Source organism: Salvelinus alpinus, chromosome 2 (assembly GCF_045679555.1).
Source record: "Salvelinus alpinus chromosome 2, SLU_Salpinus.1, whole genome shotgun sequence".
NCBI lineage: Eukaryota > Metazoa > Chordata > Actinopteri > Salmoniformes > Salmonidae > Salvelinus > Salvelinus alpinus.
Genome location: NC_092087.1, coordinates 110,285,499 through 110,311,366, shown reverse-complemented (window position 1 = coordinate 110,311,366; position 25,868 = coordinate 110,285,499). Strand labels below are relative to the sequence as shown.

Here is a 25,868-nt window from a genome sequence, read left to right as displayed (position 1 = left end):
ACCAATTCACAGTTAGTCTGTGTCTCGTTCTCCACACACGGACACACACCAAGATCACGTGTTTTCTATATGCACAAGATAGTTTGACTGTATAAGGCTTCTGAACTCCTTGTGTCATCGCTCTCGGCCTTCCACCTCAGAGTGTAGGGCTGACCAGCTACATTATTGCAATTCTTATCAAAGAAAGGTTGATTGTTTGAAGAAATGTCAGTCTCTCCTGATTGGTTAGAATTCCCACCACAATGTGCAGTAACAACGTTAGCTTAGTTAACTAACTAACTAAGGACGGTGACCTGTCCTGACGAGATGTTACAATGAACTGAATCGTCAATGGAGGTCTTCCTCTTTATATAGCCTGCTACAGCATGCAATACTATTAACTCACAAGGGGGCATAACGTTACATGGTCAATACTATCCCATTTTGGAAACGTTACATGGACAATACTATCCCATTTTGGAGACGTTACCTGGACAATACTATCCCATTTTGGAAACGTTACATGTACAATACTATCCCATTTTGGAAACGTTACATGTACAATACTATCCCATTTTGGAAACGTTACATGTACAATACTATCCCATTTTGGAAACGTTACATGTACTCCCCCTTGTGGAGGGAAATTAATATCTTAGATGGTAGATGTAGATGGGATTCAAATGCATAATGGTATTAATACAGTGTCTAGACTACCTCTTTTGTATAAATGCCCTTCAGAATCCAAACACAGTATTGCCACGCAGCAAAATGTTGCGTATAATCTTTCAAGTCAGCCTGATAAAATATTGAACAATTTGTGTACAAAGATATCTTGAAATGTGATATTAGGCCTGTATGGCAGTACTGTTACTGTATGGCAGTACTGTATTGGCTAGTGCTTTCTCCAATATGTTCTTCTATTTTGCATTCAATTGTATGTATATGCCATTTATCTTTCAATATTTATTTAATATATATATTTAAATGCTTGACACATTTTCTCCTCCTTTGAAATTCTTATAGGACAGAACATGGACACAATGCAATTGGGATCAAGAAGAAGGTACAGATCTGTTGTAGGACAGCTGCATTTGAAGTGTACATTTAACCTACATAGCAGTCAATACAAACTGAAATCTATTAGCTCACAAATGTGTGCAAATGATCTTTTCAGATCTTCTCAGAAATGATTCAAGTCCATGGAATGGATATAGACAAAAAGATAATTCAAGGACTATCAGAGGTCGAGAGGCGAGGCAGGGGTGAGGACATCATCCTGCTATTTTGACAGTCCCTGAAGGACAATACAGAAGAGGGATTTGCTCTTATTCCTTCCCTTTCTCTAATGTATTTTGTAATAAAATTAGCAAGTGTAGTAAGATCATTGCTTTACTTTACTAGGACTGGAGACCACAGCAGTGATTCTGCTCTTGCCCTACCTCTTCAATGAGGACCCGAGTGGCCTTTATGTCCGTGACAAGGTATGCCTCTGCACCAATCATCTGTTTCTTCATAAACATAGGTGTGCATGCTGATATAAAACTACAGCTGAACATTTGTTATGTTCTTTGTTAATTGTATGTGTATTAATCTTTTCTTACTTTTGTTGACACAGATTTCACTGCTCTTCACTCCTTTACTGCACATCGGCGGAAATCCATTTCAGCATGAGAGTGAAATCCCGCTGGCCTTTGATGGGGAGAACATCCACGCCCTCGAGGACGTCCCCATGGGACTTGGGGCTCTGCTACGGCTGTATTTTTTATTTTCCCTTAAATTTCCCAAAATGTCAGAAAAACACTTATATTGTTAAGTTACTGTGTTCTGGGGAGAAGAGAAGTTGGGGTGAAGTTACCAGGGCCGGTCATAAAGATGGCAAACTTCCTAACATAACTAAGTGGATACGATATACACACTAAAGCTGAAAAATCTGTATTCAGCATCAAGTCTACAATATTGTTAGTTTACCTATGATTCATTTTTAATGTATGTTTATTTTTTTTTCTTTAATGTCATGAAAAGCACTACACAAAGTAAATGTATTATTTATTATGGTCTGACATGTCTGCAGAAATATTGCAATTTTGTAATGTGTTTTTTTTGGTAAATTGTTTGGTAAATATTAATTCACATTTGTGGTGCCACTAAATATATATGAATTATTTAAATCAATATTGTCAATATTGTTATTATTAAAATATGTTTTTATAATGGAGGGAGAAAAGGGAGTTAAATATGACCAAAGTTATTCTATTTAGCTACACTTTGTAGAGGAGCGTTTGGTTTTTAGGAGCAGTCGCTTTTTGTCTGAAAGTATATTCTCAACTGAGATAACAACTCCAGTCAGCAGATGGCGATGTGCGTCTTTCAGGTGATTCTGCCACTGTGACGTATAATCTAGTGGACTGGACGCTTCTCAACATCAAGAGCTAGTCAGCCACCTTGGTTCACTCTAACTTTATGGAAAAAGGTTTACACCTCCAAGGTGCCCCCCTCACACAGGAATACACACTAAGAGGCTTTTCTAAAAACTACACTTTGGTTAATTCACTCACCTCTTTTTTTTAAACTAGGTTTGAGATGTGGTATCCACTCGGCTCGCTGCCTCTCAGATCAAAGGTGGGTCCATCTGCTCCGTTCCCAAAGTGTGGTCTCCCTGAGATCCCAAGTTTGAGGGATTCCTGGTGCACCATTTACCAGGTCATCAGGAGCGTCACCAAGTCAAGATTAACATCCCCAAATGTGGTTAATTTCTTTCATATCAAATGAGGAGACAAACTTATCACACAAGTCAGAGTTATTCTTAAACTAAATCTTTATTCACTTAATAAGGGAGCAGGTCAATACAACAAACACAAAGTGAATCAATTGAGTGCTCTACGATAATGATGGCTGGTCAACAAATCACCCCCAGATGATTCATTGAGAGCCACGAGACAAAAGTACAAAGGTATTTTACAGCCAAGATTCACCCCTTTCAATCTACATGACGAACAACAGATGTATAGAACGGGTCACAAGGTTAAGATTTGTATGAAAGATACTTATAATTCACAGCAGACAGTATCTGCTGTAAAAACAGTCCTCTTTGTGTAGAGACCAGGGTCTGGCCCTGGGGTCATCTCTCCCTGGTACCATATAGAACAGAAACATTAACTCATGCTCTGGAATGCGGTCTCTTTTGGTTTTAATCACCCAAAAGACATTGTAAATCTCCTGTCAGTGTTTTCTCCCAGAGGCCCATCCTCAGTAGAACACACAGATACAATAGTTCTAAGAACCCTCTATTCTGTTGCATAAAACAACCATTTGATGCAATAAAAGTATTATAACATAATGTTGCAGTTTTGCTCTCAGTGTCCACTGAAAATTTACTAGTAACAACAACTGGGACATAAAAGACACCCACAATGAGACCCACTAAATCTGCCCAAGAAGAGAAAAACTAAAGAACAACCCACACCAAACTTAAAGACAGGAAGACCCAGTCCCCAATGTCATGCTATAGTACATTTGGGTTGGCACATCTGAGAATGAACCCTGATATTCTAAAAGAAGGGCAACAACGTCAATATATTTATAATAATTTATAATTATACCCGAAAATTGTCAGTTGATTACTTAAATAATTATGATTACTAAATGTTACATGAATTGGAAATATGAAATATCAAAACCAAATGTTTGTTCATATGTATTGTATGTATAATATAGAACATAAAGTAATATGTATAAATTACTGATATCGATTAGGGGGGAAATCAGGATGTATGTGCTGTTGAAACACAACTAAAAAAACAAATGGAAATGGGAGATATCTTTCACCTCACTGATTAGAGGGCAACCTGCAGAAGACAGTCAGCTACATTTGGAGTGATGCATTTACATTTAGGGGTCGCTAAACAAAGGAACGCAACACTTATTTGTCATCACTCATCGATATCACGTTGAAATCAATTGTGTGACAGAAGGGAGATGAGGTTGCACGTCCTGTTAAAACTAACAGCTCAAAAAACCACACGGAATCTGGGAGTAATGTGTACATCACTGGTTAGAGGACAATTTGTAGAAAACAGTTGGCTACATTTAGAAGTGTTGCATTTTGATTCAAGTGGGTCACCAACGTGGTAAGTGTAACAAAAGCTCTTTTTGTGTTAGTCACTTTTTGTTAAATCACATAAATAGTACTCTTTTCATTCAGAGCCTGGATTTTTCCCCCTGAGGCTAATATCCATATCACGCTGAAATCAATTCAATTAGGGTTCTACATTGTGAAACTCCTTAAAATACTCATAGTACAATGTTAAAACATTCTACATTGTGACATTAATTCACACCATAGTACCCTCCAAACATAATTAACACCATGGTACCCTCCAAACTCGTCATCAAGCTCGAGACCCTGGGTCTCGACCCCGCCCTGTGCAACTGGGTCCTGGACTTCCTGACGGGCCGCCCCCAGGTGGTAAGGGTAGGTAACATCTCCACCCCGCTGATCCTCAACACTGGGGCCCCACAAGGGTGCGTTCTGAGCCCTCTCCTGTACTCCCTGTTCACCCACGACTGTGTGGCCATGCACGCCTCCAACTCAATCATCAAGTTTGCGGATGACACTACAGTGGTAGGCTTGATTACCAACAACGACGAGACGGCCTACAGGGAGGAGGTGAGGGCCCTCGGAGTGTGGTGTCAGGAAAATAACCTCACACTCAACGTCAACAAAACAAAGGAGATGATTGTGGACTTCAGGAAACAGCAGAGGGAGCACCCCTCTATCCACATCGACGGGTCAGTAGTGGAGAAGGTGGAAAGTTTTAAGTTCCTCGGTGTACACATCACGGACAAACTGAATTGGTCCACCCACACAGACAGCGTTGTGAAGAAGGCGCAGCAGCGCCTCTTCAACCTCAGGAGGCTGAAGAAATTCGGCTTGTCACCAAAAGCACTCACAAACTTCTACAGATGCACAATCGAGAGCATCCTGTCGGGCTGTATCACCGCCTGGTACGGCAACTGCTCCGCCCACAACCGTAAGGCTCTCCAGAGGGTAGTGAGGTCTGCACAACGCATCACCGGGGGCAAACTACCTGCCCTCCAGGACACATACACCACCCGATGTCACAGGAAGGACATAAAGATCATCAAGGACAACAACCACCCAAGCCACTGCCTGTTCACCCCGCTATCATCCAGAAGGCGAGGTCAGTACAGGTGCATCAAAGCAGGGACCGAGTGACTGAAAAACAGCTTCTATCTCAAGGCCATCAGACTGTTAAACAGCCACCACTAACATTTAGCGGCCGCTGCCAACATACTGACTCAACTCCAGCCACTTTAATAATGGGAATTGATGGAAATTATGTAAAAATGCATCACTAGCCACTTTAAACAATGCCACTTAATATAATGTTTACATACCCTACATTACTCATCTCATATGTATATACTGTATATATCATCTACTGCATCTTGCCATCTTTATGTAATACATGTATCACTAGCCACTTTAAACTATGCCACTTTATGTTTACATACCCTACATTACTCATCTCATATGTATATACTGTACTCTATACCATCTACTGCATCTTGCCTATGCCGTTCTGTACCATCACTCATTCATATATCTTTATGTACATATTCTTTATCCCTTTACACTTGTGTGTATAAGGTAGTAGTTGTGGAATTGTTAGGTTAGATTACTTGTTGGTTATTACTGCATTGTCGGAACTAGAAGCACAAGCATTTCGCTACACACGCATTAACATCTGCTAACCATGTGTATGTGACAAATAAAATTTGATTTGATTTGGGATTTGATATCACAAAATAACTCCTTCATGTATGTATTTTCTGATGTTTGATCAGACCTCTTTTATCAGAGTATCTCTTGTCACACTGAACACAGCTATAAGATTTCTCTCCTGTGTGTGTTCTTTGGTGTGATATCAGGCTGGTTGACTGAGTAAAACTCTTCCCACATTGCCCACAGCTATAAGGTTTCTCTCCTGTGTGTGTTCTCTGGTGTACAGTCAGATTGCTAGATGCACCAAAACTCTTCCCACATTGACCACAGCTATAAGGTTTCTCTCCTGTGTGTGTTCTCTGGTGTAGAGTCAGATTGCTAGATGTAGTAAAACTCTTCCCACATTGACCACAACTAAAAGGTTTCTCTCCTGTGTGTGTTCTCTGGTGTAATGTAACCTTGTCATATGTAGTAAAACTCTTCCCACATTGCCCACAGCTATAAGGTTTCTCTCCTGTGTGTGTTCTCTGGTGTACAGTCAGATTGCTAGATGTAGTAAAACTCTTCCCACATTGACCACAGCTATAAGGTTTCTCTCCTGTGTGTGTTCTCTGGTGTAATGTAACCTTGCCATGTGTAGTAAAACTCTTCCCACATTGATCACAGCTATAAGCTTTCTCTCCTGTGTGTGTTCTCTGGTGTAGAGTCAGATTGCTAGATGTAGTAAAACTCTTCCCACATTGACCACAGCTATAAGATTTATCTCCTGTGTGTATTCTCTGGTGTAGAGTCAGATTGCTAGATTGACCAAAACTCTTCCCACATTGACCACAGCTAAAAGGTTTCTCTCCTGTGTGTATTCTCTGGTGTAGAGTCAGATTTCTAGATGCAGCAAAACTCTTCCCACATTGACCACAGCTATACGGTTTCTCTCCTGTGTGTGTTCTCTGGTGTACAGTCAGATGGCTAGATGTAGTAAAACTCTTCCCACATTGACCACAGCTATAAGGTTTCTCGCCTGTGTGTGTTCTCTGGTGTAATGTAACCTTGCCATATGTAGTAAAACTCTTCCCACATTGATCACAGCTATAAGCTTTTTCTCCTGTGTGTGTTCTCTGGTGTACAGTCAGATTGCTAGATGTAGTAAAACTCTTCCCACATTGACCACAGCTATAAGATTTATATCCTGTGTGTATTCTCTGGTGTACAGTCAGATTGCTAGATTGACCAAAACTCTTCCCACAATGACCACAGCTAAAAGGTTTCTCTCCTGTGTGTATTCTCTGGTGTAGGGTCAGATTGCTAGATGCAGCAAAACTCTTCCCACATTGACCACAGCTATACGGTTTCTCTCCTGTGTGTGTTCTCTGGTGTACAGTCAGATGGCTAGATGTAGTAAAACTCTTCCCACATTGAGCACAGCTATATGGTTTCTCTCCTGTGTGTGTTCTCTGGTGTACAGTCAGAATGTTAGATGTAATAAAACTCTTTCCACATTGATCACAGCTATAGGATTTCTCTCCTGTGTGTATTCTCTGGTGCACTGTCAGATCGCTAGATTGAACAAAACGCTTCCCACATTGATCACAGATAAAAGGTTTCTCTCCTGTGTGTGTTCCCTGGTGTACAGTAAGATGGCTAGATGTAGTAAAACTCATCCCACATTGAGTACAGCTATAAGGTTTCTCTCCTGTGTGTATTCTCTGATGAATGCCTGATGAGGTGATTCTCTTCCCACAGTCAGAGCAGCAGTGAGGGTTCTTCCCTGTGGATCTCTGCTGGTGTTTCTTGAGGTGTTCTGACCTGGAGAGACTCTTCTCTGCCTCATGAGGTTGTTGAGGCTCCGCAAAGGAACCACAATAGTCGCGTCTCTCTCCTGTGTGAACGACAAAGTGTGACCGATGGTTAAAGGCCAACAGCAGAAATTCACTGTAAAAGGTGATGCCAACAGAGTAGCCATGATGTTGTACAACAATTGACGTCTGTAATAAATGTTCAAATTATTTGACAATTGTCTTAAAATGAGCAACAATAGTCATATTTTGTCTTGTTTTCACATTAGTAGTAACATCGATGATTGTAGGCTAGAAATAAGTTATTCATGTTGTTGAAATCCTACGCAGTGTGCCAGACGACCTTTGGACTCCAATATAGGCCCCTTTCTGTGTTTAATAAAATTGAGGTACGAGGGCGATGGACACATAATTTCAATGCATAAACTCCTCCCTGCTAATGAGGACACTGATAGCCACTAGCACAGTCAGTGTAGTCAGCTCAGCTATCCCCATTGAGACCGTGTCTGTGCCTCGACCTAGGTTGGGCAAAACTAAACATGGCGGTGTTCGCCTTAGCAATCTCACTAGAATAAAGACCTCCTCCATTCCTGCCATTATTTAAAGCGATTGTGATACCTCACATCTCAAAATAGGGCTACTCAATGTTAGATCCCTCGCATCAAAGGCTGTTATAGTCAATGAACTAATCACTGATCATAATCTTGATGTGATTGGCCTGACTGAAACATGGCTTAAGCCTGATGAATTTACTGTGTTAAATGAGGCCTCACCTCCTGGTTACACTAGTGACCATATCCCCCGCGCATCCCGCAAAGGCGGAGGTGTTGCTAACATTTACGATAGCAAATTAAAAAATTTACAAAAAATAAATAAACGTTTGTCTTTTGACCTTCTAGTCATGAAATCTATGCAGCCTACTCAATCACTTTTTATAGCTACTGTTTACAGGCCTCCTGGGCCATATACAGCGTTCCTCACTGAGTTCCCTGAATTCCTATCGGACCTTGTAGCCATGGCAGATAATATTCACATTTTTGGTGACTTTAATATTCACATGGAAAAGTCCACAGTCCCACTCCAAAAGGCTTTCGGAGCCATCATCGACTCAGTGGGGTTTGTCCAACATGTCTCCGGACCTACTCACTGCCACAGTCATACTCTGGACCTAGTTTTGTCCCATGGAATAAATGTTGTAGATCTTAATGTTTTTCTTCATAATCCTGGACTATCGGACCACCATTTTATTACGTTTGCAATCGCAACAAATAATCTGCTCAGACCCCAACCAAGGAGCATCAAAAGTCGTGCTATAAATTCTCAGACAACACAAAAATTCCTTGATGCCCTTCCAGACTCCTTCTGCCTACCCAAGGACGTCAGAGGACAAAAATCAGTTAACCACCTAACTGAGGAACTCAATTTAACCTTGTGCAATACCCTAGATGCAGTTGCACCCCTAAAAACAAAAAACATTTGTCATAAGAAACTAGCTCCCTGGTATACAGAAAATACCCGAGCTCTGAAGCAAGCTTCCAGAAAATTGGAACGGAAATGGCGCCACACCAAACTGGAAGTCTTCCGACTAGCTTGGAAAGACAGTACCGTGCAGTATCGAAGAGCCCTCACTGCTGCTCGATCATCCTATTTTTCCAACTTAATTGAGGAAAATAAGAACAATCCAAAATGTATTTTTGATATTGTTGCAAAGCTAACTAAAAAGCAGCATTCCCCAAGAGAGGATGGCTTTCACTTCACCAGTCATAAATTCATGAACTTCTTTGAGGAAAAGATCATGATCATTAGAAAGCAAATTACGGACTCCTCTTTAAATCTGCGTATTCCTCCAGGGCTTAGCTGTCCTGGATCTGCACAGCTCTGCCAGGGCCTGGGATCGGGAGAGACACTTAAGTGTTTTGGTACTATATCTCTTGACACAATGATGAAAATAATCATGGCCTCTAAACCTTCAAGCTGCATACTGGATCCTATTCCTACTAAACTACTGAAAGAGCTGCTTCCTGTGCTTGGCCCTCCTATGTTGAACATAATAAACGGCTCTCTATCCAACGGATGTGTACCAAACTCACTAAAAGTGGCAGTAATAAAGCCTCTCTTGAAAAAGCCAAACCTTGACCCGGAAAATATAAAAAACTATCGGCCTATATCGAATCTTCCATTCCTCTCAAAAATTTTAGAAAAAGCTGTTGCGCAGCAACTCACTGCCTTCCTGAAGACAAACAATGTATACGAAATGCTTCAGTCTGGTTTTAGACCCCATCATAGCACTGAGACTGCACTTGTAAAGGTGGTAAATGACCTTTTAATGGCGTCAGACCGAGGCTCTGCATCTGTCCTCGTGCTACTAGACCTTAGTGCTGCCTTTGACACCATCAATCACCACATTCTTTTGGAGAGACTGGAAACCCAAATTGGTCTACACGGACAAGTTCTGGCCTGGTTTAGATCTTATCTGTCGGAAAGATATCAGTTTGTCTCTGTGAATGGTTTGTCCTCTGACAAATCAACTGTACATTTCGGTGTTCCTCAAGGTTCCGTTTTAGGACCACTATTGTTTTCACTATATATTTTACCTCTTGGGGATGTCATTCGAAAACATAATGTTAACTTTCACTGCTATGCGGATGACACACAGCTGTACATTTCAATGAAACATGGTGAAGCCCCAAAATTGCCCTCGCTAGAAGCCTGTGTTTCAGACATAAGGAAGTGGATGGCTGAAAACGTTCTACTTCTAAACTCGGACAAAACAGAGATGCTTGTTCTAGGTCCCAAGAAACAAAGAGATCTTCTGTTAAATCTGACAATTAATCTTGATGGTTGTAAAGTCGTCTCAAATAAAACTGTGAAGGACCTCGGCGTTACTCTTGACCCTGATCTCTCTCTTTTGACGAACATATCAAGACTGTTTCAAGGACAGCTTTTTTCCATCTACGTAACATTGCAAAAATCAGAAATTTTCTGTCCAAAAATGATGCAGAAAAATTAATCCATGCATTTGTTACTTCTAGGTTAGACTACTGCAATGCTCTACTTTCCGGCTACCCGGATAAAGCACTAAATAAACTTCAGTTAGTGCTAAATACGGCTGCTAGAATCCTGACTAGAACCAAGAAATTTGATCATATTACTCCAGTGCTAGCTTCCCTACACTGGCTTCCTGTTAAGGCAAGGGCTGATTTCAAGGTTTTACTGCTAACCTTTTCTCAATAGGGGGTGCTGTTTTCACTTTGTAAAAATTTAGTTCCCAAATTAAACTGCCTCGTACTCAATTCTTGCTCGTACAATATGCATATTATTATTACTATTGGATAGAAAACATAGTTTCTAAAACCGTTTGAATTATATCTGTGAGTAAAACAGAACTCAAGTTGGAGCAAACTTCCTGTGAGGAAGTGAGAAATCTGAAATCAGGCAGGCTGTTCTAGGGTCCGTTTATTAATTTGCATGTCTTCTATTGGTCGACATGCACTGCATACGCCTTCCCCTAGATGTCAGCAAATAGTGATAATTGGAATGGAGTTGCTAGGCAGATCTGAGGCCATATAAGGGCTCTTGGAACCGGGGGTGCACTCTTTTCAACATTCGCCATGACGCAAGACAGACCTCAGGATGGCGTTCTGGAAAGCTCCCGTTATAGGCCTTAGATATATCCGGCTCTGATTTTATTCGATATAGGTGTTAAGAACGTCATAATGTAGTTATTTTAAACCTAGTTATATCATTTTATATCAGTATATTGCGATTTTCTGAATTTTCTTTGTGCTGCGTTATAGTGAGTTGGGCACGTCTTCGCCACATGGCTAATGTTTACTGCTAATTCCAAAGTTGAAGGCGACAATCTACAACCGAGCAACGATTCTGCTGGACAAAGGACAACTTGCCCAAGATTCTGATGAAAGCTCATCAAAAAGTAAGAACTATTTATGATGTTAATTCGTTGTTCTGTTGAAAAATGTAAAACTCCTATTCCGCCATTATTTCGGTGCGGTCTCGCTTTAACGCACGCTGTATGTCGTAGTAACGTTAATTTTAAAAATCTAACACAGCGGTTGCATTAAGAACTAATGTATCTTTCATTTGCTGTCCAACCTGTATTTTTTTGTCAAGTTTATGATTAGTTAATGATTAGATCAGGTGCCTCTCCCAAGATTTCTCCCGACATTTTGTTGGCAGCTTGGCTACTATTCTCATTGTATAACCACGATTTGTGCCGCTAAATATGCACATTTTCGAACAAACTCTATATGTATTGTGTAATATGATGTTATAGGACTGTCATCTGAAGACGTTTGAGAAGGTTAGTGAAAAAATTAATATATTTTGCTGGTTTATTCGTTATCGCTATTGTTAGCTTGAATCAATGCTGTTGTGTGGTTGGCTATTGTAGTAAGCTAATATAATGCTATATTGTGTTTTCGCTGTAAAACACTTAAAAAATCTGAAATATTGGCTGGATTCACAAGATCTTTGTCTTTCATTTGCTGTACGCTGTGTATTTCTCATAAATGTTTTATGATGAGTATTTAGGTAATTCACGTTGGTCTCTGTAGTTATTCTAGTTGCTTTGGTGAGAGTTGTGATGGTGGCTGCAATGTAAAACTATGATTTATACCTGAAATATGCACATGTTTCTAACAAAACATATGCTATACAAAAAATATGTTATCAGACTGTCATCTGATGAAGTTGTTTCTTGGTTAGTGACTATTTTTATCTTTATTTGGTCGAAATTGTGATAGCTACCTATGCAGGAAAAAAATGGTGGGAAAAAAAAGTTGTGTCTTTTGCTATCGTGGTTAGCTAATAGATTTACATATTGTGTCTTCCCTGAAAAACATTTTAAAATCAGAAATGATGGCTGGATTCACAAGATGTGTATCTTTCATCTGGTGTCTTGGACTTGTGATTTAATGATATTTAGATGCTAGTATTTACTTGTGACGCTATGCTAGGCTATGCTAGTCAGCTTTTTTACTGATGGGGGTGCTCCCGGATCCGGGATTGTGTGCAAGTAGAAGTTAACCTATAAAGCGTGACATGGGCTTGCTCCTACCTATCTTTGCGAGTTGGTCCTGCCGTACATACCTACACGTACACTACGGTCACAAGACGCAGGCCTCCTAATTGTCCCTAGAATTTCTAAGCAAACAGCTGGAGGCAGGGCTTTCTCCCATAGATCTCCATTTTTATGGAATGGTCTGCCTACCCATGTGAGAGACGCAGACTCGGTCTCAACCTTTAAGTCTTTACTGAAGACGTATCTCTTCAGTAGGTCATATGATTGAGTGTAGTCTGGCCCAGGAGTGTGAAGGTGAACGGAAAGGCTCTGGAGAAACGAACCGCCCTTGCTGTCTCTGCCTGGCCGGTTCCCTCTCTCCACTGGGATTCTCTGCCTCTAACCCTATTACAGGGGCTGAGTCACTGGCTTACTGGTGCTCTTTCATGCCGCCCCTAGGAGGGGTGCGTCACTTGAGTGGGTTGAGTTACTGTCGTGATCTTCCTGTCTGGGTTGGCGCCCCCCCTTGGTTTGTGCCGTGGCGGAGATCTTTGTGGGCTATACTCGGCCTTGTCTCAGGATTGTAAGTTGGTGGTTGAAGATATCCCTCTAGTGGTGCGGGGGCTGTGCTTTGGCAAAGTGGGTGGGGTTATATCCTTCCTGTTTGGCCCTGTCCGGGGGTTTCTTTGGATGGGGCCACAGTGTCTCCTGACCCCTCCTGTCTCAGCCTCCAGCATTTATGCTGCAGTAGTTTGTGTCGGGGGGCTAGGGTCAGTTGGTTATATCTGGAGTACTTCTCCTGTCTTATCCAGTGTCCTGTGTGAATTTAAGTATGCTCTCTCTAATTCTCTCCTTCTCTCTTTCTTTCTCTCTCTCGGAGGACCTGAGCCCTAGGACCATACGTCAGGACTACCGGGCATGATGACTCCTTGCTGTCCCCAGTCCACCTGGCCTTGCTGCTGTTCCAGTTTCAACTGTTCTGCCTGCGGTTATGGAACCCCTGCCTGTCCCAGACCTGCTGTTTTCAACTCTTAATGATCGACTATGAAAAGCCAACTGACATTTATTCCTGATTATTATTTATGAACATTTTGAACATCTTGGCTCTCTCTAATTCTCTCCTTCTCTCTTTCTTTCTCTCTCTCTCTCGGAGGACCTGAGCCGTAGGACCATACGTCAGGACTGTCGGGCATTATGACTCCTTGCTGTCCCCAGTCCACCTGGCCTTGCTGTTGTTCCAGTTTCAACTGTTCTGCCTGCGGTTATGGAACCCCTACCTGTCCCAGACCTGCTGTTTTCAAACTCTTAATGATCGGCTATGAAAAGCCAACTGACATTTATTCCTGATTATTATTTGACCATGCTTGTCATTTATGAACATTTTGACCATCTTGGCCATGTTCTGTTATAATCTCCACCCGGCACAGCCAGAAGAGGACTGGCCACCCCTCATAGCCTGGTTCCTCTCTAGGTTTCTTCCTAGGTTTTGGCCTTTCTAGGGAGTTTTTCCTAGCCACCGTGCTTCTACACCTGCATTGCTTGCTGTTTGGTGTTTTAGGCTGGGTTTCTGTACAGCACTTCGAGATATTAGCTGATGTACGAAGGGCTATATAAAATAAACTTGATTTGATTTAGTTTTACTAGCGTTTAAGAGCAGTTGGAGGCCACGGATGGAGTGTTGTATGGCATTGAAGCACGTTTGGAGGTTTGTTAACACAGTGTCCAAAGAAGGGCCAGATGTATACAGAATGGTGTCGTCTGCGTAGAGGTGGATCAAGGAATCACCCGCAACAAGAGCAATATCGTTGGTATATACAGACAAAGGAGTCGGTCCGAGAATTGAACCCTGTGCTACCTCCATAGAGACTGCCAGAGGTCCGGACAACAGGTCCTCCGATTTGACACACTGAACTCTGTCTGAGAAGTAGTTGGTGAACCAGGCGAGTCAGTCATTTTAGAAACCAAGGCTATTGAGGCTGCCGATAAGAATACGGTGATTGACAGAGTCGAAAGCCTTGGCCAGGTCAATGAAGACGGCTGCACAGTACTGTCTTTTATCGATGGTGGTTATGATATTGTTTAATACCTTGAGCGTGGCTGAGGTGCACCCGTGACCAGCTCGGAAACTGGATTGCACAGCGGAGAAGGTACAGTGGGATTCAAAATGGTCAGTGATCTGTTTGTTAACTTGACTTTCGAAGACTTTAGAATGGCAGGGCAGGATGGATATAGGTTTGTAATAGTTTGGGTCTAGAGTGTCACCCCCTTTGAAGAGGGGGATGACAGCGGCAGCTTTCCAATCTTTAGGAATCTTGTTCTCCATGGACTTCACAGTGTCCCAAACTTTTTGGAGTTAGAGCTACAGGATGCAAATTTCTGTTTAAAAAAGCTAGCCTTTGCTTTCCTAACTGACTGTGTGTATTGGTTCCCGACTTCTCTGAAAAGTTGCATATCGCAGGGACTATTCGATGTTAGTGCAGTACGCCACAGGATGTTTTTGTGCTGGTCAAGGGCAGTCAGGTCTGGAGTGAACCAAGGGCTATATCTGTTCTTAGTTCAAATTTTTTTGAAGGGGCATGCTTATTTAAGCTGGTGAGGAAATTACAATAAAAAAAAAACAGGCATCCCCTACTGACAGGATGAGGTCAATATCCTTCCAGGATACCCGGGCCAGGTCGATTAGAAATGCCTGCTTGCACAAGTGTTTTAGGGAGCGTTTGACAGTGATGAGGGGTGGTCGTTTGACCGCGGACCCATAACGGATGCAGGCAATGATCGCTGAGATCCTGATTGAAAACAGCAGAGGTGTATTTGGAGGGCAAGTTGGTCAGGATAATATCTATGAGGATGCCAATGTTTACGGATTTAGGGTTGTACCTGGTGGGTTCCTTGATCATTTGTGTGAGATTGAGGGCATCTTGCTTGGATTGTAGGACGGCGGGGGTGTTAACCTCACTAGGGTCTATTTTTTCACCTCCGGATGAAAAGCGTGCCCAAAGTAAACTTGGTAGATTTGGACAGAAAACACTCTAAAGTTTCCAAAACTGTTAAAATAATGTCTGTGAGTATAACAGAACTGATATGACAGGCGAAAACCTGAGAAACATCCATCCAGGAAGTGGGATTTTTATATTTTTGTAGTTTCCCATTGACTGCCTATACAAATTCCATTGACTTAGGACTCAAATTTCACTTCCTATGGCTTCAACTAGATGTCAACGGTCTTTAAAAATTGTTTCAGGCTTGTATTCTGAAAATTGAGAGAGTAAGACCACTCTGAATGAGTGAACCATTCAGTGTCCCAGAATGCGCCGTTCTTGTTTACCTTTGAAATGTTATCTATTATTTAGGCTAAAAACAACCTGAGGATTGATTATAAACATCGTTTGACATGTTTCTACAAACTTTACTGATACTATTCGGATTTTTCGTCTGGATGTTGTGATTGCCTTTGAGCCTGTGGATTACTGAACAAAACTGAGGTTTTTGGATATAAAGAGAGACTTTATCGAACAAAACTAACATTTATTGAGTAAATGGGAGTCTTGTGAGTGGAACGATATGAAGATCATCAAAGGTAAGTGATTAGTTTTATCGCTATTTCTGACTTGTGTAACTCCTCTACTTGGCTGGTAACTGTTAATCTTTAAACTGATGTATAACACTTGTATGTTTTATGAATTTTTATAATGACTATTTCTGTTTTTGAATTTGGCGCTCTGCAATTTCACTGGATGTTGGCCAGGTGGGACGGTAGCGTCCCACACCTCCTAGAGAAGTTAAGTATATCCCAGTTTAGGTCACCTAACAGAACAAACTGAAGATAGATGGGGCCAATCAATTCACATATGGTGTCCAGGGCACAGCTGGGAACTGAGGGGGGTCTATAACAGGCGGCAACATTGAGAGACTTATTTATGGAGAGATTCGTTTTTAAAATTAGAAGTTCGAACTGTTTGGGTTTAGACCTGGAAAGGTTTCTAGGATATATAGTATATTCTAGAATTCATCCATGATGTCATAATGATAGTTTAACCAGGTTTCTAGGATATATAGTATATTCTAGAATTCATCCATGATGTCATAATGATAGTTTAACCGGGTTTCTAGGCTATATAGTATATTCTAGAATTCATCCATGATGTCATAATGATAGTTTAACCGGGTTTCTAGGCTATATAGTATATTCTAGAATTCATCCATGATGTCATAATGATAGTTTAACCGGGTTTCTAGGCTATATAGTATATTCTAGAATTCATCCATGATGTCATAATGATAGTTTAACCGGGTTTCTAGGCTATATAGTATATTCTAGAATTCACCCATGATGTCATAATGATAGTTTAACCAGGTTTCTAGGATATATAGTATATTCTAGAATTCATCCATGATGTCATAATGATAGTTTAACCAGGATCTAGGATATATAGTATATTCTAGAATTCATCCATGATGTCATAATGATAGTTTAACCGGGTTTCTAGGATATATAGTATATTCTAGAATTCAGTCATGATGTCATAATGATAGTTTAACCGGGTTTAGACCTGGAAAGGTTTCTAGGATATATAGTATATTCTAGAATTCATCCATGATGTCATAATGATAGTTTAACCGGGTTTCTAGGCTATATAGTATATTCTAGAATTCATCCATGATGTCATAATGATAGTTTAACCGGGTTTCTAGGCTATATAGTATATTCTAGAATTCATCCATGATGTCATAATGATAGTTTAACCGGGTTTCTAGGCTATATAGTATATTCTAGAATTCATCCATGATGTCATAATGATAGTTTAACCGGGTTTCTAGGCTATATAGTATATTCTAGAATTCATCCATGATGTCATAATGATAGTTTAACCGGGTTTCTAGGCTATATAGTATATTCTAGAATTCACCCATCATGTCATAATGATAGTTTAACCAGGTTTCTAGGATATATAGTATATTCTAGAATTCATCCATGATGTCATAATGATAGTTTAACCAGGTTTCTAGGATATATAGTATATTCTAGAATTCATCCATGATGTCATAATGATAGTTTAACCGGGTTTCTAGGATATATAGTATATTCTAGAATTCAGTCATGATGTCATAATGATAGTTTAACCGGGTTTAGACCTGGAAAGGTTTCTAGGATATATAGTATATTCTAGAATTCATCCATGATGTCATAATGATAGTTTAACCGGGTTTCTAGGCTATATAGTATATTCTAGAATTCATCCATGATGTCATAATGATAGTTTAACCGGGTTTCTAGGCTATATAGTATATTCTAGAATTCATCCATGATGTCATAATGATAGTTTAACCGGGTTTCTAGGCTATATAGTATATTCTAGAATTCACCCATGATGTCATAATGATAGTTTAACCAGGTTTCTAGGATATATAGTATATTCTAGAATTCATCCATGATGTCATAATGATAGTTTAACCAGGTTTCTAGGATATATAGTATATTCTAGAATTCATCCATGATGTCATAATGATAGTTTAACCGGGTTTCTAGGATATATAGTATATTCTAGAATTCAGTCATGATGTCATAATGATAGTTTAACCGGGTTTAGACCTGGAAAGGTTTCTAGGATATATAGTATATTCTAGAATTCATCCATGATGTCATAATGATAGTTTAACCGGGTTTCTAGGATATATAGTATATTCTAGAAATCATCCATGATGTCATAATGATAGTTTAACCGGGTTTAGACCTGGAAAGGTTTCTAGGATATATAGTATATTCTAGAATTCATCCATGATGTCATAATGATAGTTTAACCGGGTTTAGACCTGGAAAGGTTTCTAGGATATATAGTATATTCTAGAATTCATCCATGATGTCATAATGATAGTTTAACCGGGTTTAGACCTGGAAAGGTTTCTAGGATATATAGTATATTCTAGAATTCATCCATGATGTCATAATGATAGTTGAACCGGGTTTAGACCTGGAAAGGTTTCTAGGATATCTAGTATATTCTAGAATTCACCCATGATGTCATAATGATAGTTTAACCAGGTTTCTAGGATATATAGTATATTCTAGAATTCATAATGATAGTTTAACCGGGTTTAGACCTGGAAAGCATAATACAACTTTGCAGGCCATCTCTGCAGTAGATTACAACTCCTCCCCCTTTGGCAGTTCTATTTTGACGGAAAATGTTGTAGATGGGGCTGGAAATTTCTGAATTTTTGGTGGCCTTCCAAAGCCACGATTCAGACACGGCAAGGACATCAAGGTTGGAGTGTGCTAAAGCAGTGAGTATAACAAACATAGGGAGGAGGCTTCTGATGTTAACATGCATGAAACCAAAGCTTTTATGGTTACAGAAAGTCAACAAATGAGAGCGCCTGGGGACACACAGGGCCTGGGTTAACCTCTACATCACCCGAGGAACAGAGGAGTAGGATGAGGGTACGGCTAAAGGCTATCAGTACTGGTCGTCTAGTGCTTTGGGAACAGAGAATAAAAGGAGCAGATTTCTGGGTGTGGTAGGATAGATTCAAGGCATAATGTACAGACAGGGGTATGGTAGAGTGTGGGTACAGTAGAGGTAAACCTAGGCACTGAGTGACGATAAGAGGTTGCATCTCTGGAGGCACCAGTTATGCTAGGTGAGGGAAGTGGGACAAAAGAGTTCTCTGAGGCATGTTGAGTGGGACTAGGGGCTACGCAGTAAAACAAAACAATGATAACTACCCTAAACAACAGTATACAAGGCATATTGACATTAGAGAGACATAAAGCGAGGCATAAAGCAATCACAGGTGTTGATTGGGAGAGCTAGATAAGACAACAGTTAATCAGCTAAGACAACAAAAACACGTAAAATGGCGATGAATGGGCTGAGAGGGTCAGTTAACTACACAGGGCCTGAGTTCGAGGCTGGGGCCAACAGAAACAAAATAAACAAAATGGAGTACCGTGATTAATGAACAGTCCAGCAGGCATCAGCTATGTAGCCAAGTGATCATAGGGTCCAGTGAACAGCAATATATGAACCAGGGAAGCCGCTAGGTAGTCATTACTATGCTAGCCGGGAGCCGGCCCTGGCTCGAGGCTAACTGGTGCTAGCTTCGGGACAAGGGCGTCACCGACGTCTGTCAAAGGCCGGTTGAGGGCACATCGGACGGAATTGCGTCGGCAGACCAGTCGTGATCGATCGGCGGTGCTCCGTGTCGACAAAGGGTCCAGGCCAACTGGCAAAAGAGGTATTGTAGCTGGAGTAATTTTGTTTGCTAGCCGGGAGATGCACCTGGCTCGAGGCTAACTGGTGCTAGCTTCGGGACAAGGGTGTCAGCCACTGTAGCCAATCCGGTGCAAAGGTCCAGAACTTACGGCAGGAATCCGGTGATGTAGTGGCTTCTAGTCGTCTTAGTGAAGAGTCTGGGAGGCATCAGCTGTGTAGCCAAGTGATCATAGGGTCCACTGAGAAGGCCGGGAGATGGGCCTGGCTCAAGGCTAGCTTCGGGGCTGGGCCACTCGGTAGCAGCTAGCCAGCTGTGATTATCCGGTGTAATGGTCCAGAGCTTACGGCAGGAATACGGTGATGTAGTGGAGAAAAACAGTCCGATATGCTCAGGGTTGATATCGCGCTGTGCAGACTGGCAGGTATTATCCAGGCTAAAAGCGGCTGGTGTCTGATCTAAAAAGGTAAAGGCCGCTAGCAGTGGCTAACAATGACTAAATATCTAGTAGCTAATTAGCTGGTTAGCTTCTGATGGCTAGCTGCTGATGGAGGTTCTACCTATAAGGTCTAAAAAAAAATTGCTGATCCGTATCATATTGGGTGAGGCGGTTTGCCGGAAGGTATATTTAATTTAAAAATGGAAAAAGATTTAAATGTATTGCAATATATACAAAAAAATACGAAAAATACATACCATTTAAAACAAACAGGTCTTAATGCTACACCATCTTGGATTACAAGATGACTCAGTTAAAAACCATTGGATTTAGAAAACTCTGAAATGATTTAGTATTTCTGTGCCCATGAAAACTGTTGCATTTCAGAATACAAAAAAATTGTCCGACAGCAAGATCCAGTATTTAAGTTGAAGTTCATCATATGACAAGCGTAACGTTATGACTATAACTACTGTTCCCTGAAGGAGGGAAACTAGGTACAACATACTATTAAATCCATTCGCTGGAAGCACCACCGTCCACAGGTGATGAGAGTGAGGCTTGGATTTATTCCTTAAAATGTAATGCCGCTCTTCACCAACCCAGGAAAGGGCGGGGACAAACAGGTGTTGAACCTCGATTCCCTCCTTAAGGGAAGAGTAATTATAATCAAAGTTACACTCCCTTTCAGTCGGTCAACTTCGGAACAACATACTATGGGGAAATACAATCATTCCCCAGCCGACCCAAACGGATACTAAATGAAACGGCCCCTGGCAGACCACCCAGACCTGACCCCGCAAGATGTGTCAGTTTGGTCAATTTATTAATTGTCTTTTGTATGAAACACTCCTGTCAATGTTGAGTAAGGACGTACACCTGATTACCCATATAGTAGTAGGACTAGTCTAACTGGCCTGCACACAAATGTAGGCAAATGTAGGCCTATCCCCATTTGGGGATGTCTGATAGTATTTCTGATTGTCTTAATGCACCACCACTAATGAGTTGTGGAGCTTCTCAAAGTAACTTTTTCTTCACCTCCAAACAGCAAGTAAACAAAGTCTAATCAAAATCAATTGCGAATGACAATAGTTCCTCAAAGTATTTTTGTAAAATATTTCCAGCTCTCGCCATTTCGATAAACACTCAGCAGAAAAGGGAAAAATGTAATGCTCTGATCCAGTGGAAATGTCATAAAATACCTGATTACTGTCCAGAACTCACTGTAGCAGGAAACTGAGGGCCTAGAATATTTGATACAATGCTGCAAGCTTGCTATCCGAGTTTCCTGACCCAGTTGATAGTTGATACAATATTTCAAGTTTGTCGTAGACAGGCCATGTGCAGCCAATGTGATTTCTAGGATATTTATTTTTATCAAGATATTTTCTACCTGCAGAATGCCATGTTTTCATTTGTTGCCTTTATGTAGGCTATCTTTACATAATTGGCAATGGCAATAAAAGTTACTTTTAGATTTGTATAATTTTAATTTAGAATGTAGATTAATCACAGACAAAGATTTTGAGATACTATTATAATTCAAATGAAACTGTTCCACGAAAATGTGCATATGAAAATCATAACTGGCACACAGATTTGCAGAAACGGTCAGATAAATTGGCACTCCAACTGGAAAAGGTTGCAGACTGATGGTGTAGTCAATTACTAGTCTATTATTCTATCTATCTGTAGTCTATTAGTCTATTACTGAAAACTTCAGGAGCAAAACGGCAGAATTTACGAAGTCCAGCAGCGGAGGGGGGACTCCCTCTGGTCGGGTTGTGCTGACGACCGGCTCCCCCTGGTCGGGTTGTGTTGACGACCGGCTCCCCCTGGTCGGGTTGTGTTGACGACCGGCTCCCCCTGGTCGGGTTGTGTTGACGACCGGCTCCCCCTGGTCGGGTTGTGCTGACGACCGGCTCCCCCTGGTCGGGTTGTGTTGACGACCGGCTCCCTCTGGGTCGGGTTATGTTGACGACCGGCTCCCTCTGGGTCGGGTTATGTTGACGACCGGCTCCCTCTGGTCAGGTTGTGTTGACGAGCGGCTCCCTCTGGTCGGGTTATGTTGACGACCGGCTCCCTCTGGTCGGGTTGTGTTGACAACCGGCTCCCTCTAGTTATGGTTATCCCCCTAGTTATGACTTAAAGTCATTTGTGTGTCTAAATTATTTGATCAGAATGCTTTAGGCATCAGACAAATGCAGTACGTATATTTGATTTTATAAAAACACATGGGGCGATTGGTAGAAAGAACAGATGACTCTTGGTTGACCAAGATGTATTTTAGTTGGGGACAGCACTAGAACCTGATTTTGGGGCTCCCGAGTGGCGCAGCGGACACTGCATCTCAGTGCTTGAGGCGCCACTACAGACACCCTGGATCAAATCCAGACTGTATCACAACCGGCTGTGATTGGGAGTCCCATAGGGCGGCACACAATTGGCCCAGCATCGTCCGGGGTAGGCAGTCATTGTAAATAAGAATTTGTTCTTAGCTGACTTGCCTAGTTAAATAAAGGTTACATTTAAATAAATAAAAAAGTGTTTCATGATAAACCATTTTTTACAAATCCGTCAAGGCAACAACTTTGAGAAGGGTTTAAAACAAAGGTTTCAAACCAATTCATGAATGTAATTGCATCTAGGTATGTCTTGCCTTTAATGTAAAGGCATGAAAAAAATGGCTGAATATTATACAATGACTTATCAACAGCTCTAATAATTAGCCTCCACAGGAAATCTACACTGGCAATACTAGAATATACTATATAGCCTAGAAACCTGGTTAAACTATCACTATGACATCATGGATGAATTCTAGAATATACTATATATCCTAGAAACCTGGTTAAACTATCACTATGACATCATGGATGAATTCTAGAATATACTATATATCCTAGAAACCTGGTTAAACTATCATTATGACATCATGGATGAATTCTAGAATATAATATATATCCTAGAAATCTGGTTAAACTATCATTATGACATCATGGATGAATTCTAGAATATAATATATATCCTAGAAATCTGGTTAAACTATCATTATGACATCATGCATGGCCAGTCCTTGTATTCATAGTGTAGTGAATTCAGGGGGTAGCCCTGAGCTGAACTCAAACCTGGGTCCAGTGACTGTCAAGCCAACACCTTATAACTGTTACACCAAGATGTCTGAACTTCTTGACGAGTTCGCTAGGTGTTGAGTTAGGGTTGCTACAATAGCTTTCTCTATGAATTTGAGAGTGGTTACATTTCTCCAGCCCCATCCCTCAGCTGTTTACCAAACCAAGTCTCTTGGCAGCCATTTTGTTGCTGTTTAAATACTAGGTTGTCCCTTTAAAAAAGCCACACATCAATCAACCAATCTGAAGTTGAAACAATAACAAAGCAGTCATTCCACCACTGTTTTGGTAATAAGATCATGATGGGCCTGGAGACATTTAACTACTCTCAAATTCATAGACAGACCTATGGATGAAAGGACTGACCATCCATGATATCAACATTATAATTAACCATGTTGAGGCTGTTGATATACATTGTTTCTAAACATTGGAGTAAAAAAAGCTTATTTGGGGTTCTGATGGGGTACAACAGTTCAACTAAGCTCATGGGGCATGTGTTATATTCTTCAAGAATCAATGGCTATAAATAAATCATTTAAAAGTCAAAATATGGATGTAGCAATTGCAGATTTCCCCTTTAACACCAAACATCAGTTCAACAACTGCAGAGTTTGTACCTCTGTATTTAAGACAGTACTTACCAGTGGTAATCACGGCCCGGTTTCTCAAAACCATCTTATGGCTAAGTTCATCTTTAGAACCACTGGATGCCTTAAATTGCGTTTGGGAAATCGGGCCCAGATATCCAGTTTCCTCCTCCTCTTCTTCCGATGAGACCATATTCTCCCCATCCTCCGCTTTCACTTCAAAAACTGAATCCTCCTCATCTTTTACTGTAACACCCTCCTCCTCTTTCACTCTGAACGCCTCTTCTTTCACTGTAACGTCTTCCTCTTTCACTCTGAACGCCTCTTCTTTCAATGTACCGTCTTCCTCTTCTTTCACTAAAACGTCTTTCTCTTCTTCCTTCCCTGTAACAACCTCACCCTCTACTTGTTTTTGTATTGTAACATCCTTCTCTTCCTCCTCCTCTTTGATGAGAGCTTCTTTCTCCGTCCAACTCTCCGTCTCTTCTTCAGCAGGAAGAGAGTAATTTAGTGAACTCATGGTCGGAGATGTTAGCTAGCTAGGCTAATGCTAACTTAACCAGCCCGCCAGCTGAATAATAACAACAACACCGTAAATATGAAATGAAATAATATAACTTACTAACTAGACGACAGAAGAGGGTTTAAAACACAGTGGCTAATATACACTAAAGCGTCTAAAGAGCTTTATTGGTTCGTCTATTTTGGCTAGCAAGCTACCGAGGTGGCTGATCAACTGTTGCTGCTGCTGAAAGAAGCGTTCCGTCCACTAGATTATACGTCACACAAACAGCATTGCGTTCCGTCCACTAGATTATACGTCACACTAACAGCATTGCCTTAAAATCGCACACCGCCATCTGCTGACTGGAGTGGGTAACGCTCAGTCTGAACCTCTGACTGCGATGGAGATGTGCGACTTTAAGACAATGACGCTAGTGTGACGTAAAATATATATTATAATGTTCAGACAAAAAGTTAGTGTAGGAAGCATGAGTTTTTACTCACCAGTGTAACAATACATTGTGGCTAAAGACTTAGTAACTTAGTTGTGTTCACGATCTGGTTCCCTATAAGCACAACCAGTTTTGTTTTTGAATTATCACATATGTTTTCATTTATTTCGGGATTCTGGGTAATCCACAGCAGATTTATGGAGAATTGCTATGGGTGAGTTCAAAATTGAATAGTCCCGGGAAAGAAATATATAAAGTTGACATTACATCATAAAATCCACCTTTTAAATCATACATTAACAATTTATGTTTTAGTAAGTACTGTTGTTGGTTTGGTGTCAAATAATCCTCTCTTTATATGTTATTTGCCAAATCACCGTTTTCCATGTGGGTTTTATGCTAAAGTTCCCTCTTTCAAATTGGTATCTAACTGGAAAATGCATCTTCTTTAGGAGTGCTATTTATATCCTGTCGACTACTGATCATTCATCCACACTGTGTGTCTCATCAATGCAGGTCATTTATGACAAATGTATAAAGTATATGTTTTATAAACTCATGAACTTCAGACAGTTTATCAGCCCGGTTTTGTTAGTTTAGGTGTATTATACTTCTTCACCACCAGAGGGGGACATTGAGTCATTTCCCAGGTTAATTTGATATATTTTGATACTAAAATGGATGACAGTTTATTCTGATGTAGTGAATATGAGACACATGGAAACAATTGATTCATTTATAATAGTAAATTAGGAATTAGTAGGAATGGTTAAATCCACTATACGATCACAATGACTTTGATAGACATTTCAATCGTTTTTTTGTTAGTATATTATAGGGCAGATTAATGTAGAATTGCTGTGGGAGTGCTATTTATATCCCGTCACTACTGATCATTCATCCATACTGTGTGTGTCCCATCATTGCAGCTTTGGAAATAAATGAACTATCCATCCATTGCTCCTTCCTGTGTTGACTCACTGACTTGAGAGACCA

General features: G+C 40.8%; 1 protein-coding gene across 1 annotated transcript; it reads right to left on the bottom strand.

Moving 5' to 3' along the window:
* Window positions 1-2,779: 2,779 nt before the first annotated feature.
* LOC139547807 (zinc finger protein 271-like) lies at window positions 2,780-24,653 on the bottom strand. The gene is made up of 2 exons (XM_071356901.1): window positions 23,971-24,653; window positions 2,780-7,604 (listed from the first exon to the last, which is right to left on the bottom strand). Exons 1-2 carry the CDS (start codon window positions 24,434-24,436, stop codon window positions 5,821-5,823), a joined length of 2,250 nt encoding a protein of 749 aa, XP_071213002.1. The 5' UTR covers window positions 24,437-24,653; the 3' UTR covers window positions 2,780-5,820.
* Window positions 24,654-25,868: the final 1,215 nt, after the last annotated feature.